The following is an 18,763-nucleotide window of genomic DNA, read 5'->3' on the forward strand; positions in this document are numbered from 1 at the left end:
CCACATAACTAAATCTTTGGTGTTTCTCTTGCAGTACGAATGAAGTAGTTTATATTAGTGCTAACTTTTTTAACACGAAAATTTGTTCATTAAAATAATTAATTACCTTTGTTGGTACGGGCTATTTCATTCCAGATGTCCACATAACAATATAATAGTGTATCTGTTTCCAAGGAAATAATATACCTGGAATGAATTGGATTGGTTAGCGAGAAATAATATATTTCACATAGGCCACAATCCAACTACTCATCCTTCATTTGTTTCTCTCCAGAAGGAAAGAACCTTATCAGGTCCAACTGCCTAACGTGCTCAGGATATGATACTCAATTCAGAAAAAGCTTTAACTAAAAAATGTGTATAAGAAATTGGATCTTACCTTACACATGTAAGCTACTTCCTTTTTCAAGCTATTAACAATAAAAATTTCCAATATTTCTGGAGAAAAAAAAAAGTATAATGGAGTTGGAGATATATTCAATTCATTGACGGTAGAGCAAGTACGAGAGCAGGTGGACATTATGGAAAAGTGAAAAGAGCTAGTAGGTGTCACAGTTGTCTTGATTTAGGTCCAACTTGTATTACCATCTTTTTTCTTTTTTGGCAGTTTGACCAGATATGAATGAGGTCTACGTTACAGAAATATTGATATTTTAACTGGAATATTGTACTTTAGCTCATAGGCTAAAATTGGTGATTAATGTTAAATGGCCCAATATAATAGCATTGACCTACTTCCAAATTAGATTTAAAACAGAGCCAGTGTATATTTGAAGTTTAATACGACATATATATGATTAGTTTCTAAATTAAGACTATGAACCACATCAATCGAAGAATCATGAAAATAGGAATCATTTACCTGTGCTAAAGATATACTCCTAGTTAGTAAACAAGGTCAATGTGATTACACAACTTAACATATACATATAATATGAGTAGATAGAAATCATTGGTTCAAGTCTCACTGTCGACGACAAAAAATTTCATGTGTTTGGGGAAAAAAAATAGGCTCGTACTTAAAGAAAAATATTTTAAAATATAATTAAATAAGTAGAAGTTTGGTAACAAAATTCAACCCTATTTGATATACAAAATGTTGTAATTTGTTGAAATATGTTTTATTTACATGAAATTGTAGAAAAGGTGATTAAATTAGAGATAAGTAAGTGTAGACATTAGTAATTTAGCAACACATAATTAAATAGTGTATTAAAATCCAAAGAGGAATTGCCACTTGGGTAACATGTATGGTGAGCTGGTGTAATATTAAAGGTGTGTGGTGTTAATTATGTGTTTCTCGACGCATATAAATTGGCATGTTCAGCCCTCTAAAGCAAGCACAATTCCAAAAGATCATAGTCTTCTTTCCTCTTCTTACAATATTTGTACGTAGCAAGTCTTTAATTAATTAAGAAAAATGAAGGCAGGTGCAGTTGAAGTTGGTCATGGTTCCAAGGTTACACAAAGAGGGGTGAATAGAGGAATGTCTATACTTGACTTATTTCTAAGGATAATCGCCATAATTGCCACCTTAGGAAGTGCCATTGCCATGGGAACTACTAATGAAACACTACCTTTTTTCACTCAGTTCGTTCGTTTCAGGGCCAAGTATAGCGATCTACCCACCTTCACGTAAGCACTTATACACTACTATATCTTATGATCAACATGCAGTGCATGTCAGTATATATACACAAAAAGACCTTAGTACGTAATTAATCCACATGTTGAAATTATACAGGTTCTTTGTGGTTGCAAATGCAATAGTAAGTGCATATCTGCTACTTTCTCTGGGGATGTCCATCTTCCACATCATGAGGAGTCGAGCACAAGCAAGCAGGATTGCCTTAATATTCTTTGACGCGGTATTTCCTTTTCCTTTTCCTTTTCCTTTTCCTTTTCTTTATTAGGATTAAGTTATATATATTACCACAAGTATAAAGATCTTTTGGGAAGTAGTAATAAGTTATATATACTTGTAATTACACTATATATAAGCAACATGATTATCTAAATATACTTTATCATCGTCAGTGTGCAATACTTATAAAACTCCTTTTTTTTTATATGCGGATTGGAGTTGACATGTTATTGTAGGTTAGATGCATTTAAATTTACCAAGTTATCACTTAAATGCATGCTTATAATATGAATTTTTACCTATAATTACCATTTAAATGACGTGATCGTGTAGAGATTTCTTACATCATAGAACTTTAAACTAACCGTACTGTCTCATTTTCAAATGAAGGCAATGATGGCGCTATTGACGGCGGGAGCATCAGCATCAGCAGCAATAGTGTACTTAGCACACAAAGGAAATACAAAGACAAACTGGTTTCCAATCTGCCAACAATACGACTCCTTTTGCCATCGTACTTCTGGTTCCTTAGTTGGTTCCTTTATTGGAATTATAATCTTCATACTCTTAGTCTTGCTCTCTGCTCTCTCCCTTTCTCGTCGTTGATTAATTTAATTTCTTCTTGCCCAGCTGTACGTATCACTTAGCTTGTGGGTTTTAATGTGTGCTCGTTTCTATGTTTTTCAAGATTTGAGTTTACGTACCTTGTATCTCTCATGTTTAAGATTGTTCCTTGTGTTCTTGCTTTAATTTCCACGTAATTTCTTGTATAAAAGGATGTGCTTTCTGTGATACGTGGAGCCTTCTTTATTTTTTTTAAGTTTTCATTTATGTGTAATCAAGGATTCTTCTGTACAAGAAATTATATTAATTAATGGTTTGTTTTGCATTGTGGGTTATTGCTTTCCTTTTTTGGTCTTAAACAAGGTTATATACATGCACCATTCTTGTAGTATACACGCAACAATTATTACTCCTCCATTCGTTCTTATTTTTAAACCTCCTACATTTGAAATCTTTTGCACTTTAACATTCTCGTCGTATCCTTAACAACATACTCTTAGTATATTAAAGACATACTAACAATACTTTTGGCATTTTTATATGTATTTTGCTTGTGTCTAATATACCATAATATCATTGAATACTGACCTCTAAAATATTTGCAAATACTAATGGAATATTGAAAAACTTATTCGAGAAGTACTTCAAGTGAATTTACTTACAAAATCTTCAACTTTTCCCAAGTAAAACTCATATCCAAATACAACAAATTCCAAATAATCTTTCAACTTCAACTTCAAATAACCCCCCCCCCCCAACCCAACCAACCAAACACACACACACACACACACACCGTTTTTTTTTTTTAACTATTGTCATTTTTGCAGTTTGCAATGACCTGAAATACCATTGCGCTCCAACGCTTGTAAAGCCTGCTACTTGTGGCTTTCATATAAGTGAAACCTATATATAAAAGAATGACAGAGGCAACTATACTCGGACCAAATATAACAAAAGATACATATACAACAACAACAACAAACCCAGTTTGATCCAACAAGTGGGGTCTGGGAGGGTAGTCTGTACGCAGACCTTACCCCTACCTAATTCAGGTAGAGAGGCTGTTTCCAATAGACCCTCGGCTCAGGAAGGGCAAGAAGAAAGAAGAGGAAAGCAAGGGAGGAAGAAAGATGGAAGATAAAAGAAAAAAAGGGAGAGAAAAAGGATAAGTGGCAAACAAAAGATACATATAGCTAAAAGAAAAAACCAAGCTTAGACATGCACAAACGATGGTACAAGATATTTCATCCCCCTTTATTCTTCCTAGCAAATCCAACTTCTGAAAGAAATCTGGACAAAAATCCCCCATTCTGCTTGCCATTATTTATATTATCACTTGAATCACGCAAATTGTTTATCAGAGACCAGTGAGTTTCAAAATCAGGTTCATATCCACATCGTTGCATGGAACGTAGGAGCTCAGATGCCTTGTTAAGATTATTCTGGGAGCGATACATGTTGATCAGCAATGAATACGTTTCCCTGCTCGGGATTTCACCAAGCTGAATCATTGAATCAAGTTGTTTTCCTGCCTCTTCAACTTGTCCTCCTTCACTTAAGCTCTTGATTAGAATGCTCCAAGTGTTTATGCTAGGCCTTTGATTTCTACATAACATCTCTGCATGGAAATTCAGCGCTACATCCAGTTTACGCCAAGTACAGAAATTCTGAATCACGTAATCAAAACTGCTAGACTCTGGCACATTCCCTTTTCTCAACATAATGTCCATAAGATCTACTGATTTATCTACCCTTCCGTGCTGACAAAGTCGCTTAATCAGATAATTATAATCAATATTTTCAGGAATGAGGCCTTTTATTGCCATCCGGTCCAAAAAGTTTATGGCTTCCCTTAGCTTACCTTGAGAAAGAAGGGTCTCCACTATATTAATTTGAATGACTGAACCATGATTCCGACCTTTAAACTCCATTTCCTTGCTCAAGCTTAAAGCTTCTTCAAGCTCCCCATAACAACAAAGGCATTTTATCACCTCTCTCAAACTACGGTTACTTGGCCTCAGATCTTTCTCCATCATAGTTTTTAGATATTGTGTGGCAGATGACAAATCTTTACACCAACAGAGCCCCTGAACGAGATAATTGTAAGTCACCTCATCTAGTTGCAGTCCTATACCTAGGAGCTCATATACAAGAGTATTAACAACTGATGTTTCGTTAACTGAGAAAAGGGAATAAATCAAAATATTATAAATCACGGCAGTAGGAGGGTTGCTTTGTTTAAGCATATGTTCTTTCAGGCATAATGCTGTAGATACCTTGCCTTCTGTACACATCAGCCGCACTATATTGCGGTAACTTGCGACACTGATACCTAAGTTCTTCCTTATCACGACGCCAAGCAGCTCCTCGACTTTCTTCCTCTTTTTAGCTTGACAGTAGCCTTGAAACAGAACATCATAAATTTCCACACTCAGAAATAGATCCTTTGCCAATGTCTCTTGGAAGAGACTGATTGCTTCTCTTATCCTCCCGGACTTGAAAAACCCATGAATTAAAGCACCGTGTAAAGGAAGCACAGCAGAAGGCTGGTCTCTTAAACAAATATCTTTCAGCGCAACAGCTTTGTCAGAATTAGCAGACCTACACAGCTGAGGAATTAATTGCACAGATGCGTCCAAGGGCGGGATCCAGTCCTTAGCAAGCATGCTATCACAAAGGACAGCAGCTTCACAAAAACTTCTCCATTTACAGAACTGTAGAATAAGATGGCTATGAGCCGAGTGACTCAAAATACTTCCCTGGCTCAGGATTTCCTTTGCCAGAACCTTAGCAGTGCTTGAGAAACCTTCAGCACTGAGCTTTTCAAGGAACACATGAAAAGCATCACTTACTTCATTAGGGTAGAGCGACAGTAAGGTTTTAAAAAGCTCTAGTGATTCATTAAGCCGTCTTCGCCTGCATAGGCGACCGAAGAGTTCTTTCCCACCCTCCAAATCAGGTAACCAGTTATTATTTTGTGCGAGGTTCCAGTAAGCGGTTAGACCTCTCATATCACCTTTCTTGCATAAGCCCGTCAGCAGAGCAGTATGAGTTTCACTATCAAGTCTTATATGTCTTCCTAGCATGCCATGCAAAATCGCTCTTGCCCTGTGCAAATATCCTTTTTTGCTGTATTTCTGAACAAGCTTATTCAAAATTTCTCGATCAAGCTTACATGTCAAATTTGGAGCTTTCTCCAACAGATCAGAAATGGTCTTAATACAAATGTTAGATGCACACAGCCCTTTCACTAGGGCATCCAGAGCACCTAAGGATATTTCTTGGCCCCAACGAGTTATTTGATCCACCATCATCACAGCATCTTTCATGTCTTTTTTCATGTAATCATCCCATACAAAGGAGTTAAAATCAGGAAGCATGGCATCGTTAAGGACTTTATCAATAGCTCTCTCATACTGTTCCAGATCCGTATCCAGATAAAGCCCATTGCCTAGATTATCAAAGAATTCTGCTTTATGAAATCTTGTATCATTGTCTCTTCTGATTTTCACAGCAGAAGAGTTGAGTCCTAAGAATCTAAATGCTCCGGAAAGTGGATCTTCTGTAGGTGATAGTTGGTACAAGCCACGATCTACCATCTTTGAAACCACTATGTTCACTTCATCAAATTGCCTAGCTTTACAAAACCCAGCTAAAAGAACCCTGAAAGTAGATAATTGGGGCTCCACCTCCTGATCATCCATTTCTAGAAGAATATCTCGGTAGTGCTTCCACATACCCTCCTTGAAAAGCCCACTGAGAATAGCATCATAGGAATATATATGAGGCTTTAGATTTATTGAAAGGATCTCTGAGAGATAAAAGAAGGCATCCTTCAGTTTTCCTTCACGACAAGCCCATCCAATCAAAATCCCAAATGTTATTTCATTCATAGAAAAACCCAATTGATCTAACTTCAGCACATATGAGTTCCCACTCACAAAACCAAATTGTCCACATACAGAATGTATGAGCTTATTGACCACAGTTGCATCAGGTTTGCAACTAATGTCGACAAAGAAACTCAGCAGATCATCATAATCTCTTTTACCACAATAACCAGAAGCAACAGAATTGAGGACTAGATGATTAGGTTCAATTCCAAAATCCAGGGCCTTCTTAACCAGATTCCTGGCATCCTGAACTTTTGCAGCGGCACATAAAAGTCTAATAACACCCTCATAAATGCCCCCTTCAGATACACTCCTTCCTAAGCCAATGTCTACAGCATCAGTATAAATTTGAAATGCCAATTGTGTTTCATTTATTTGAATCAAGAAATCGAGGAGAACTCGATAACATGACATTGATGGGGATAAACCATGCATCCTCATTCGATCATAACATGTAATAGCTTTCTCTAATCGATGATCACACACAAACACTTCAATTAGATTACTGTAAATCTCATGATTATCCAAGAAAGTTCCTTGGCTATCCAACAATGAAACCAAGCACTCAACTTCCTTAAACAACCCGGCACGGACAAGCATTGAGGCAATGATCTCAGAGGCCTTAGGGAGATGCTTAAAATTACTACTTTGCTCACTAGTCCACCAATAAATTCCCCATAATGATTCAATCTTTTTAACCTCAACCTCAAAATTTCCACTATCATTTTGAAAACCCAGTAAAATTTCAAGAACATCATGAGGATTCAACACAGTAACTCTCCAAAACCTACGAGCAGTTGCAGGGGAGATCTCAGATAGCCTAAAAAGGCAATCTTTAATAAAGGGGTTATGCAAAATCTTACCTTTATTACTCAACAAGCTTAAAGAACCAGAATTTACAGATTTTTCAACACCAGAGAAAATAGCTGAAGATAAATCTTGGCTAATATATGTTGCTTTTGTAGTATGTTGCTGAAACTCTTGAACTCTTATTGGAAAAGAAGAAAGCTGAAAGAGAAGTGAAGCAACCTGTTTGATGTGAGTTTTGTGTTTTCGGAATCCACGGAGAGGTTGAAGCATTCGACCGCCGGGATGTGTCGGAGTTACAGGGATGACACTCCCCTAGTTCTGGTCCTGGTCCTGATCTAGGGACTGGTCATTGGGCTACTTTTCATGTATAAATTTTGGGCTTCAGAAAAAAGATTATGGGCTGTGAATGGTCAACGTCAAAATTTCACCAGCCTCCCTTCTGGGCCCCTCTCAAGCCTTGTAACTCATTTGGGTTAGCCGATTAAATGATGAAAAAGCATTTTTAGGTATTGAATAATTGATTTCATAAATAAACGGTGTGTTTAAATATCATATTGAGTTGATGGTGCGATTATCAGCTTAAGCAGTTAAGCTGGTTTGATCTATTTATAAGCTTACCCAAACACCTTTTAATTCTTAGTATTTCCCGGGGAGATTTGAGTTTGTTGTCCATTACAAATATTATTTTAATATATAATCATTTTCATATGAGATCAGTAAAAAATAACACAAGAAAAAATAAACTGTTAGAGATCTTTATAAGATCATCTTCTTCCATTCAAAATGTGAGTGAACATAGGAAATAATTTTTTCGTGTTGGTAGGTTGACTCGTCATAAAAATAGTCATTTTGAACTAGCTTGGGATTGAGAATATAGTAGTAGTGGCAAGTATTTAGATGATTAACTAGTATCATTAACAAAATTCCGCAATGAGAAGTAATAATTCATTCATATTCATATGATATTTTTTCCTTAGTAGAAAAATAATTATACTGTGGTATTTTAGGAACTTAATTTTAAATTTGGTTACCAATCCAAACGTCTTGCTGACGGATGAAAAAGAAAAATTAGAAAACATTGCATAAATGCGGTACAAAGCTTCTGGACAAACTCTAAATGAGAAATTGCTCTTGAATTCACTTAGTCATAAAGACAACTTTGTGTAAATGAAACTGAAATGATGAATAAACTTTTAAAGAGCATTCAAGTTCTATAAAATCTATTTGTAGTTTCTGGACCACTAAAGGTTTCAACTCAACAATTCGTAAACTGTAAGCAATGGCAGCATCATCTTCTTTTCCCAAAGGTTTCGCCATGGTTGTGTTCGTGTTAACAGCCAATGTGGCGTTCGCGGCTTCTGCCCACATTACTGAGCAACACTCAGAACATACCTCCAAACACCATAGTCATCAACCTAAGTCTTCTTCTCATGTTACTAAACAACACTGGGGATATACCTTACCCCCGAGTTATCAACCCAAGGCTTCTTCACCTAGTGCTGACCAACACGCAAGAAACGCCTCAGAACCCCCGAGTCATCAGCCCGATGAAGAGTCTTCAGAACGTCAAAGGTTCTTGGAAGAATGCGCGAGAAAGATGAATGAGAAATGCGCCAAAGAGATTGTCATGGCCGTGTTTGAGGATAAAAAGGTGAGTCGAAAATGCTGCATCAAGTTAGTAAACATGGGAAACAAATGCCACCATGAAATGATCAAGAGGCTAAAGAAGGTACATCTACATCACCTAAAGCCAAAGAAAATCAAGTCCAAGAGCGAAAAGGTTTACAAAAGATGTCAAAAGATTGCTAAAAAGCATCGTTTATCCCCGGCATCTTGATCGGCTGATTTCTTTCAAAAACACTAGCTCTTGAGCAAATTCAATCAACAACACAGATGAGAAGATCCCTTTAGTATTTACCCAATGGCTAGAAATAAAAAGAACTAACTTATACATGTTTTTTCATCTCTAAGACATGTTTGGTATTATTTATATCCTGATGCAACTAAATCCATCACTGTGCTACTTGAGTCCTTTCTTGCAAAAAATCATAGTCTTTAAAATTGTTCTTATTGCATACTTTTTAACAACAACTCCCGAGCCATCTAAAACAATCTCTCTTATCTTTTCTTTTAACGGAATTACATTTTACACCCTCTTTTGTGGGGAGGCGGGCCGTGAAGTGCACAAATACCCACTATTGGGGCGATTGTAAAGCTGAAATACTTTTGCAAATTTACCACTTTGGGCACAACTTCAAACTTACAAAAACTGAAATTGCAAAGTTCGTCTCGGGGGTGTCTGGAGTTTGGCAAACTTCATGTATTTTCGCCTTATAGTATGGCCTTGTCAAGTCCAAACTTCAGATAATTTTGATTGAAGCTTAGCTGGCTTGCCAAGGCCAACTTAGTCAAACTTCGGATATTTTTCTACTGAATTGGTACTTGACACAAGCCAAACTTTAGACATTTAAGTTGCTTGCTTATTCTTCTCCTTCATCTTCTCATCCTCATCAGAATCTGAATATTCTCCGCTCTCTCCTTAGCACTGTGCTTACTTTGCTTGTGCAATTTATTCTTGTAACTTCGAGGCATAACTGTAATTATTATAATAATTGAGCCTATTTGTTTTATTCAAAACCCAGAACTATTAAAGCACCAATATGATATTTACATGGAATCAGTTAACTCGCCGCTGCTAGAGATCCAATTCGAAAATGACAATCGCCATCGATGACAGTTCAATCAACAATCACCATCGATGACAGTTAAATCGCCGAAAATTTCACAAATTTGTAGAAACTGTTCTCTACAGAAAAAGAGAGTATATATAGAGTGAAAGTTTATGCAGAGGGACATTGTTTAATCTGCTCGTGAACTTTGAGGCAAAGCTGTAAAATTCCCCACTCTTTTCAAATGGACACCAATGGTCAGGTTCGAGCCAATTGCAGGAAGATTTACTAACCGAAATAGGAGGAGAAAATCAGCCTCTTTCTGAAGTACGTTAATATTGGGTACACGTCAAATAATTTCCAAAAAAAACTGGATATAGGTTAAGTGTCTGTGCCCAAATAGCACGCCGTGAAATTTTTATTCTTTTCTCGCAAGTAAGAAGAGCATGTACAACAGACACATTAAGCACCCATTTGGACATAAATTTTGATTACTTTTGAAGCAAAAAAAAATTCTGAAAACATTATTTATTCATAAAATTTGTTCAGATTTTGAAAAGAAAAATTTTTAAAAATTCAAATTCCCAAAAACTAGTCTAAATCAATTTTTGGGCAAAACTTCCACTCACAAAAATTCAGTTTGCCTTCAAAATAAAATACATATCGAAACATAACTTCAAAAGACACTAGCTAAGACAGATTTAATTTGCATCATTTTCTAAATTATTATCAGCCAAGCTTAAGGAGATCGCAATTTAAATATCATTGACGGAATACTATGATTTTCAGTTGTTGAATACTCCCTTCCACATCTCATTCTTCAGTAACCAACGTGTAGGTAATCAACATTTACGCATTACGTCTATCTTCGAAAATGAAGAAATAACTTGCCTAACCACGGAGGTTTAACTTCTGACGTAGATAATGCGCTGTAATTAGATACTGTGTCATTTGGCCTCTAGCGGAAACAAAAACTCCGAATCTTAGGCAAAATATTACCATCCAAAAGGTTGTATTACAAATACGGATACCTAATGAATACATCAAACATATCAAAATATTAAAAAAAAACATCTACCACCCTAAGAAACAACTGGATCATATGAGGGGTAATTTTACCGCACCTGTTGTAATTCCAGTCAATAATCAAGCAAGTCGACTGTCTAGAACAAGTTCCAACTGTGATGTCCACCAGGGGGATTTTAAAGAACTGCGTGTGGTGGTGGTGGTTTTTTTTGTTGGAGTGTGTGTGGTGGGTTTTTTTGTGTGTTTTTGTTGTTGTTGTTGTGGGTGGGGTGGGGGTGGGGGGGGGGGGGGCAAGGGGAAGGAAGAAAGATAACACATGACAAATTATATAGAACTTCTATATTCTATGCAATAGGAGAGCAACTTCTAATTCGCATGATTAGTTGTAGGATCAATCTCCTACTAAAGCCTCAACTTGGTACAACTACTTGTATGAGATCAACCCAACTCAGGATCGATTTTCACACCCCATGATCGATTGTCTTTGTAAACAAGTATCCTCTCATATCATTCAACCACCCTTCTTCAAGACATAGCCAACCCTCCAACTCAACCCCCACCACTCTCAAGAAGGACAAACAATGGAGCATTGCATGATAGGAGCAATAATAAAGGCATCAGCAAATGAAGCATACTAACTGTGTCCAAAAACAGTATGAAAGAGAACAAAGAAGAGATGGTTTAACTTCAGATGGGAGCAGACACTTTTGAAACAACATTATAGTCAAACAAATGCAGAGAAAATATGAGTACCTACTTTTGCATACATGAGTAAATTCCACCAAATATGCTGATTCATTGCGCAATAATATCAGCACTTGCACATAAATCATATAACAAAAGTAAGCATCCAATAAAAAGAATATTGAGACTTACCATAAGATATATACCTGCTTCAGTTAATTCCAACCAGTACTCCCAAGAGCTATCAGATTCCACATTGATTGACAGTGAATATCACTGCGTTTTGGCATTACTGATACATATAGCACTACTAATCACAGCAATGAAGATCCAGTGTCTACAGAGAACTGCAGGCACCCATGTAGCTTAAGCTGTATGCACATTCCATAGCCACGACATCCTCTTCAGAAGAGCAATCTACTTTTAGCAAGATACTTTTGCCAATAAAATGACAAGGACACATAGGAAATCATGATTGAATATTATCGCAGATAATGAAGAAATATGCAGGCTTTCTAGTAACGTAGCAATACTTTTGAAGATATTGTGAAGGGGCTCATTTCGCAACATTGCATCATAATCAAAACTAGAACAACACACAGAAATCTCCACCAGGTCTAGCATCTGCAGCATCAAATATGAAAATCCAACTAACAGTAGATTCATACAAATAACAATAAACTGAAAACAAGACAACAGGACACATGGCCGAGATTTGACAGTGAAATTCATCTATAGTAGACTACAAATGGGAAGAAAGGATGAGGCCGCAGGCTACACAGGTTCTTGGAAGCACAAGAGTTTGATCTCGGAAATATATGGTGTCAGGTCTTGGCAAATTTTGATAGTAGGTAAGATCTTCGGACATGGTCCTCCTAAGGAAAACATCAAGGTAGGCAATGGATTTCGATATCTGCATTCATCTGGTCATCTGGTTTAGGCATGAGGCTTCATCAAAGGTGACAGTAGGCTGGCTTCAGGCTTCAGATATCTCGGCTGTTTGTAGCGAGGGAAAGGAAACAAAGGGAAAAGAATATCATTAGTTTCATAATTGGAAGATAGGTTAGGTCATCATACCAAACTGTGTATTACTTTGTATGAGCCGGGCTAGGTATATAAAACCAGCTACTCAAATTAAAAATTCAATGCAATAGAGCCAAAATTCATGGGCTACCTGTGGTCCTGTTACAAGCTCTAATAACCATAACTTTTTCTCCGGGAGGCAGAGTTTTGCCTTGATGACCTGGTAACATAAACTTAACATAATGAATAAGAATTGCAGAAGCAACTTTGAATTCTTTAGAGCAGTTCAGAGTAGACGAGCTAAATAAGAAATCCTCTGCAAGAAAGGGCAGAACAAACTCACCAACCACAAGTCCTAACCACAATGACATTAGGTCAGACGTAAACATGCAAGATCCAAATATATGGTCAAAAGATTTAGCTTCTTGAAAAGCATACAATTCAAGAAATAATGAAACTACGATCTCGTGCTTGTTTTTCTTTCAAGAAAACCTAGAGGCAGCATGATACCAGTATCACCATTACATAGGAAACCAAACCTACTCAACACTGGCGAAGGGAAGGCAAGAAGAACTCACCCAGATCCACTGGAACGCCCATGGGAATATCCTTCTTTTGGATAAGCAGGGGAATATCCTTCTTTCGGATAAGCAGGGGAATATCCTTCATATGCCCCATACCCTAAACTACTACTACTCTGCAAATGGAATTAGAAATTAATTAACAAAAGCTGCTCCGCAAAAGTAGTAGAAAGCTAGCCGAAAGAAACAAATGACAGAACTTCTGGAGAACACTGCAACTCCCAAAAACTCCTTTGCACAAATCAATGAAACAAAGTTTTACCTGGAGAGTACCATAACTTCCAAAACCATCAGCATGTGGAAGATCACTAGTACCACCATACCCAGTTGAGTAGGAATGTTCTCGTGCATGTCTCCTAGCATCTCTGTTTTCATATTTCAAAGTATCTGAATCCGTTGACATGGGGAGGTAGGGAAGAACTTGCACAAAGGCAGACATGGGCCCCTCTTTTTCAAAAAGATTTGCCCTTAAACGTGAAGTTACTTGTACGAGTGCATCCTTTGCCACATCAAGATCTCCTGATATCTGATGAATGTTGGAAGTATATAACTAGGTTCAGTTAAGAAAAATGAAAAGCAATCTGGTCCTTAGAGTAAGTTATTCAAAGCAAAATAACAAGTATAAAGATAGAAGCTCCTAAATAAATTACAGAAAACGAGGAGAATAAGTATAATAATAATATAGACAGGAATAATAAGAAAGAAAAGGAACTACTAGAAGAAAAAAATTGTTTGCATCAGCATCCTTAGCTTTTCACATTGGCATGATCTTTCCGCCTCTTTTTTTCTCTTTTTGGAGGTTTAATTTTGTGAAACAGCAGGTACAACACAGCAGTGGGAAAAACAAACAGGGGAAAAGACACATCCTCTGAAACAATAGTTCCATTCATGCCAGACCCCTTTCCCCAAAACAATTCATGAACATAAATGGATCAAAGGCAATCTATGGCTATCAAAGATGTCCAACATGCACATCAAAAGCCCATCATTTTTTTTGGTGATGATCAAAGACGCCTCATTCATATTGTATATTCATACTCCAGTAGCTGGTTTTACAAGAGGGGAAATCACTGACCTTTTTTCCTTTTAATCAGTGGGGGATATCCTTACATATTCAAAATACCCAATTAGTATTAACAATGAATAATTACCTGTACCATCTCCTCATCTTCAGCTGCAACCTTCGGAAGGTCTTCCTTCGAGAGAATACGAATATTAGCTTTCGTGATTTTCCTCATCTCATTTATTATGGATCCTCCTTTCCCAATAAGACAGCCAATTCGGGATGCTGGAACCAGCAACCTTGTGGTGTATGATATAATACCTGAATCCCGTTCCACTTCCTCACGGCACCTTGGTTGCAAGCGCAATGCTGCTTCAATTGTGGGAGAATATGTGTCCTCAAAAAACTAGACAAAGCATAAAAATACATCTTTACTAAGTGGACAAAGATCCTCAAGTTGCATATTCTGACGAACATCCATTTAAATAGAAAACATTTACCTCTTTTGCAGAAATAGAAATCACACAATTGTCACCTTCAGTATTAGAACTATTAACCTTGATCACTGCACCAGATTCTTGTCTAATTTGGTTTATTATGACACCACCTTTGCCAATAACACCTCCAATATTTGCAGATGGACACACTAAACGAAGAGAAAATTCCTTTGAAGATGATTCATCCCTTGGAGCTGAGTAGAAAGTCCTCGACCAGTCACCACTCTCCCCTTTATAACCCCCATACGGCCCCACTAGTGGAGCTATTCCCACAATTGGAGCACCACCAGCAGGAGCTATAAGTGAACTGCTCGATGAGTAGACATTTGGTGCATCGGAGGCTAGCATGTGTTGAGAACGGGATGGATTATTGTGAAGACGAGTTGCAATTTCATAGAGAGCCTTCCTCACTACAGCAACTTCACCAGATATCTAACACCAAGTAACCAACAACCAGATGAGTAGTGACATTATTTCAGCTAAACTTATTTTTAAATTCCCATGGCTAAGAGCAGTAGGATAAAAAATTGAGTCCCAGCATGATCAACAGACGATTACTAAGAAAATTGGCCATACATTTATAACTAAAGAAACTGAGCCATCCAAATGTATGTCTGTGTAACAATGCAACTTGGGCAGTCATAAATAAATTTCAAGAGGTGGAGCGAAACAGAAGTGCAGTATGATTAATCCCTTTGTATATTTATAAATCAGACAGTCAACCAAGTTGTAAACAAGAAGAAGATCCCCAAAGTAAGTAGGCTGAAATGTGATAGCCAGCAAGAAGCATGAAGAATGAGCACCTAATCAAACTTACTAACCAAGAAAAAATTTTGATATAACATTGCGAGTTCGCAGGTACAGAGGCAACACAAGTGGAGAGATGGAAGGTGATCGCATTACCTGCACAAGTTCATCTGAGCTCAATGCACATGCAGGCAAATGCTTATCTTTCAAAATACGAATCTGCGCACCAGTTTCACTCCGAATGTCCTGAACTATCTGTCCCCCTTTTCCGATAATACATCCAACCTGATCTGAAGGTACTAGAAGCTTAACAGTAACCTGTGGTGCTTCCTCAGAGTCCTCGTCCATAGTGTCGTCATTAACAATTTTATCATATACTCTGAATAGGGCATCCTGAGATGGACAAACACGATCTTCAGTGCCATCAAACTCATTTGTTTCTTCACTTGAGCTGTAGATGGTGACAACGCGTTCATCACAGTCAGGTACTGTCTCTCCAATTCTGATTTTTGATTTAGTGTCCACCCTTAATTGTTTAACAATTTCCCCTCCTTTACCTATGATACTGCCAATCTTCTTTATTGGGCACAAGTACCGGTATACTGTATCATCCGGGCCAATAGAGAAAGGATCCTTATCGTTTCTAGTACTTCTCCTTTTATTTCCCCCATTTTCACTGTAGTCTGACTGAGAATGAGACCGCTTCCCATAGCTATCCCGCCGACCAGCCATTACAAAATATGGACAAAACACTGTTTATCATTGAAAAATTGCAACAGAAGTCATAAATCCATAAAGAGTAAATCCAATTACTAAAACTTGTAACAATTCAGATAGAAATTAGTCTCACATCAGCACAAGTACCCATAACCTTGTCCCAACCCAACCTAAGAAACAAGAATAGGTGAAAGAAACAAAAATTAAAAGCTTGGAGATACAATTAAGCTGCTTATCGGAAAAATATAGGTTCAGTCAACTTTCATTTAGTTTCATGCCAATTGCCATATTACCTCAAATACTCAACATGTTACCCTGATACAATACAACATGCTCGATAAAACATTCTACATCAGCAGGATTTCCTAGAGATTCTGATAGCAACAAAACATTAAACTTGGATGCATGTGACAACAGTCCCTGGTAGACTAAACACTATTCCTCACGGAACCATAAAGACACGCAAGCAAATATTACATGGTGTCTGAGCCTATACACAAGTGACCAATTCATGAACTTTCAAAAGCACTGTCAATTCTAGAAATTTCTTTTTTCTTTAATTATTAATTGTGTTAAAGACAAACACACATAATACACTTATCAAACTACATTAAAGAACAAAGAGCACAGATCCGCCAAGAAACATAGATCTGAAAATCAGAGATTTATGGAACTACAATAACTACACCTCAATCCTAAATAGTTAGAGTCAGATCCGAGTATCCTTCTGGAGATCCATTCATATCAATAAGAGATGTAATAGCCTAACAGTACAAGAGAAAAGGAAAAGCGAAATTTGCATAATAACATAGAGAACATAACTGATAATACCTCGGGAGTAAACTGCTAAGGGATACGAATCTAGCGAACAGAAGGTAGCGATTACTGTGTGTGTCTTTCTGTGGGTGTGCGTTGATAAATATCTAGGGTTTTTGACCCCGCCTCGTCGTGCTGCAGTAAGGCCTTCTATTTTTATCCAACGGGCCACGTACACTGCTGTGTGTTGTTTATCTGCTGGATTTTTCCTCCTTTTCTTTCGAAATATTAGTTTTATTTTGTTTTCCGCAAAATAAAATAAAAGGGTGCTTGTCTTGGAAAAGAAAATGAGTAATAATTCAAAGATTGTTTTTTCCTTTTGAGGTTTTTTTTTTTTTTTGGGTCCGCTAAAGAGCTTTATATTAATTAAGTAGGAACATTACAAGGAGCTAATAGCACATTAGTACAAAAAGAGTGATCCAACGATTGGCCCTGTAAAGGGTCATTTCCTAAGTCTGCTGGATTATAGATTATGTCAGAATCATTGCAAGGTTTTACAAAACGCTTATAGATAGTTCCTTGCTGATCAGCTAGTAGTTGTTGTAGCAAAAAGTCTAGCGGATGAGTGAAAGTAGTGGTGGTATCCCGAGCTTGGATAGCAGAGCCTTGTTTAGCTAACAAATGTGTTGCGTAGTTTTGCTCCCTGAATGTGTGTTTGATGAGCGGATTACCCAGCTGCTGGAGTAAGTACCTGCATTCCAATAGAGAGGATGAGTAATGGAGATTATCATTTTTAAGCATTGTTATTACCTCGGTTGAGTCCACATTTATTTCCAATGGTTTGAGGTGATGTTGTTTTGCAAGTTGTAAACCCTGTAATAAGGCTTTTAATTCCATGCATGTGGAATTGCCTGTGAGGATGATCCCATATAACCAAGTAGGCAATGTCCATCAGAATTTCGGAAAATGCCTCCCAGACCATTGATAGTAGGGTTAGCTTTGGCCGCACCATCTGTGTTTAGCTTTATAGTGCCTACTGCCGGTGGATGCCATTTTATATACATAGGAGTAGCTACATGCTTTGACCGTTGATCTATCCGTTGTGTATTGATAAGGAAGTGAAACTCCACTGCTTGAGCGATTAAGTTCTTAGTAGAGGGAGGTGGTTTTGTATTGGGACTACTAAAAATTAAATGGTTCCTTAACTTCCAAATATGCCATGCAATATACGGAATGAAAGTGGTTGGAGGTACATTACAGTTTAAGGCATTTGCATGATGTATTATATAATGGATTGCTTGAATGGGAGTAAGCGAGTGGGAGTGGCAGTGTTGAACGTGGGTTGTTAATCCTAGGTGAGCCCATATAGCAGTGGTGCGCGGGCATTTGAAAAGAAGATGGTAATTATTTTCAATATGGTGCTAGCATAAGGTGCAGAGATTAGTCGAGGTAATATTTATATGGTAGAGGTATGAAGCAGTAGGTAGACGTTGATGAGAAACTAACCACAGGAAGTATATTATCTTTGGAGGTAGATGGAGTTTCCAGAGCCAGTGGTGTGGGAATGGTGGAGCTGGTAATTGGAGAGAAGAGTAGAGAGACTTTACTGAGAACTTACCATTAGAGGTAAGTCCCCAGATGATTTTATCCGTGGCTTGAGGGGTAGTTAAAGAGGGAACGAAAATTTGAGCTATTTGAGAAGCTATATTCTCAAGAATGGGAAATGTTAAGGAAGAGGTATCAATTGTATTGTGGGAAATATACTGACTAAGTGTGGCTTGGGTCTCTTGGGGTGAGAGTGGACCATGTATTAGCTGACGAAGAGTTATATTAGGTTCTATCCATGGCTCGTGCCACATATTGATTGTATGACCCCCAGCAATATGCCAAACAATTCCGATTTGGCAGAGGTTCCAGCCCATTAAAATA

The 18,763-nt window shown here is 37.5% G+C and overlaps 3 protein-coding genes across 5 annotated transcripts; 1 reads left to right on the forward strand and 2 right to left on the reverse strand.

The window, feature by feature from the left end:
* Window positions 1,318–2,756, forward strand: LOC109222959 (casparian strip membrane protein 1). Its single transcript, XM_019387239.1, has 3 exons — window positions 1,318–1,635; window positions 1,745–1,868; window positions 2,255–2,756. The coding sequence occupies exons 1-3, from the start codon at window positions 1,421–1,423 to the stop codon at window positions 2,468–2,470; spliced, it is 555 nt and encodes a 184-aa protein (XP_019242784.1). The 5' UTR covers window positions 1,318–1,420; the 3' UTR covers window positions 2,471–2,756.
* LOC109219053 (pentatricopeptide repeat-containing protein At5g15280) lies at window positions 3,673–7,401 on the reverse strand. The gene has a single exon (XM_019383463.1). The coding sequence runs from the start codon at window positions 7,399–7,401 to the stop codon at window positions 3,673–3,675; it is 3,729 nt and encodes a 1,242-aa protein (XP_019239008.1).
* On the reverse strand, window positions 10,765–17,085 carry LOC109208747 (KH domain-containing protein HEN4-like). 3 transcript variants are annotated; one of them, XM_019371917.1, is made up of 8 exons: window positions 16,910–17,085; window positions 15,518–16,113; window positions 14,618–15,046; window positions 14,266–14,523; window positions 13,377–13,640; window positions 13,112–13,230; window positions 12,685–12,753; window positions 10,765–11,912 (listed from the first exon to the last, which is right to left on the reverse strand). In XM_019371917.1, exons 2-7 carry the CDS (start codon window positions 16,091–16,093, stop codon window positions 12,705–12,707), a joined length of 1,695 nt encoding a protein of 564 aa, XP_019227462.1. In that variant the 5' UTR covers window positions 16,094–16,113; window positions 16,910–17,085; the 3' UTR covers window positions 10,765–11,912; window positions 12,685–12,704. The 3 variants fall into 3 exon arrangements, with proteins under 3 accessions (XP_019227462.1, XP_019227456.1, XP_019227448.1); XM_019371911.1 differs by having other exon boundaries at window positions 10,765–12,134; XM_019371903.1 differs by having other exon boundaries at window positions 10,765–12,506.

This window comes from Nicotiana attenuata, chromosome 2, assembly GCF_001879085.1.
Source record: "Nicotiana attenuata strain UT chromosome 2, NIATTr2, whole genome shotgun sequence".
NCBI lineage: Eukaryota > Viridiplantae > Streptophyta > Magnoliopsida > Solanales > Solanaceae > Nicotiana > Nicotiana attenuata.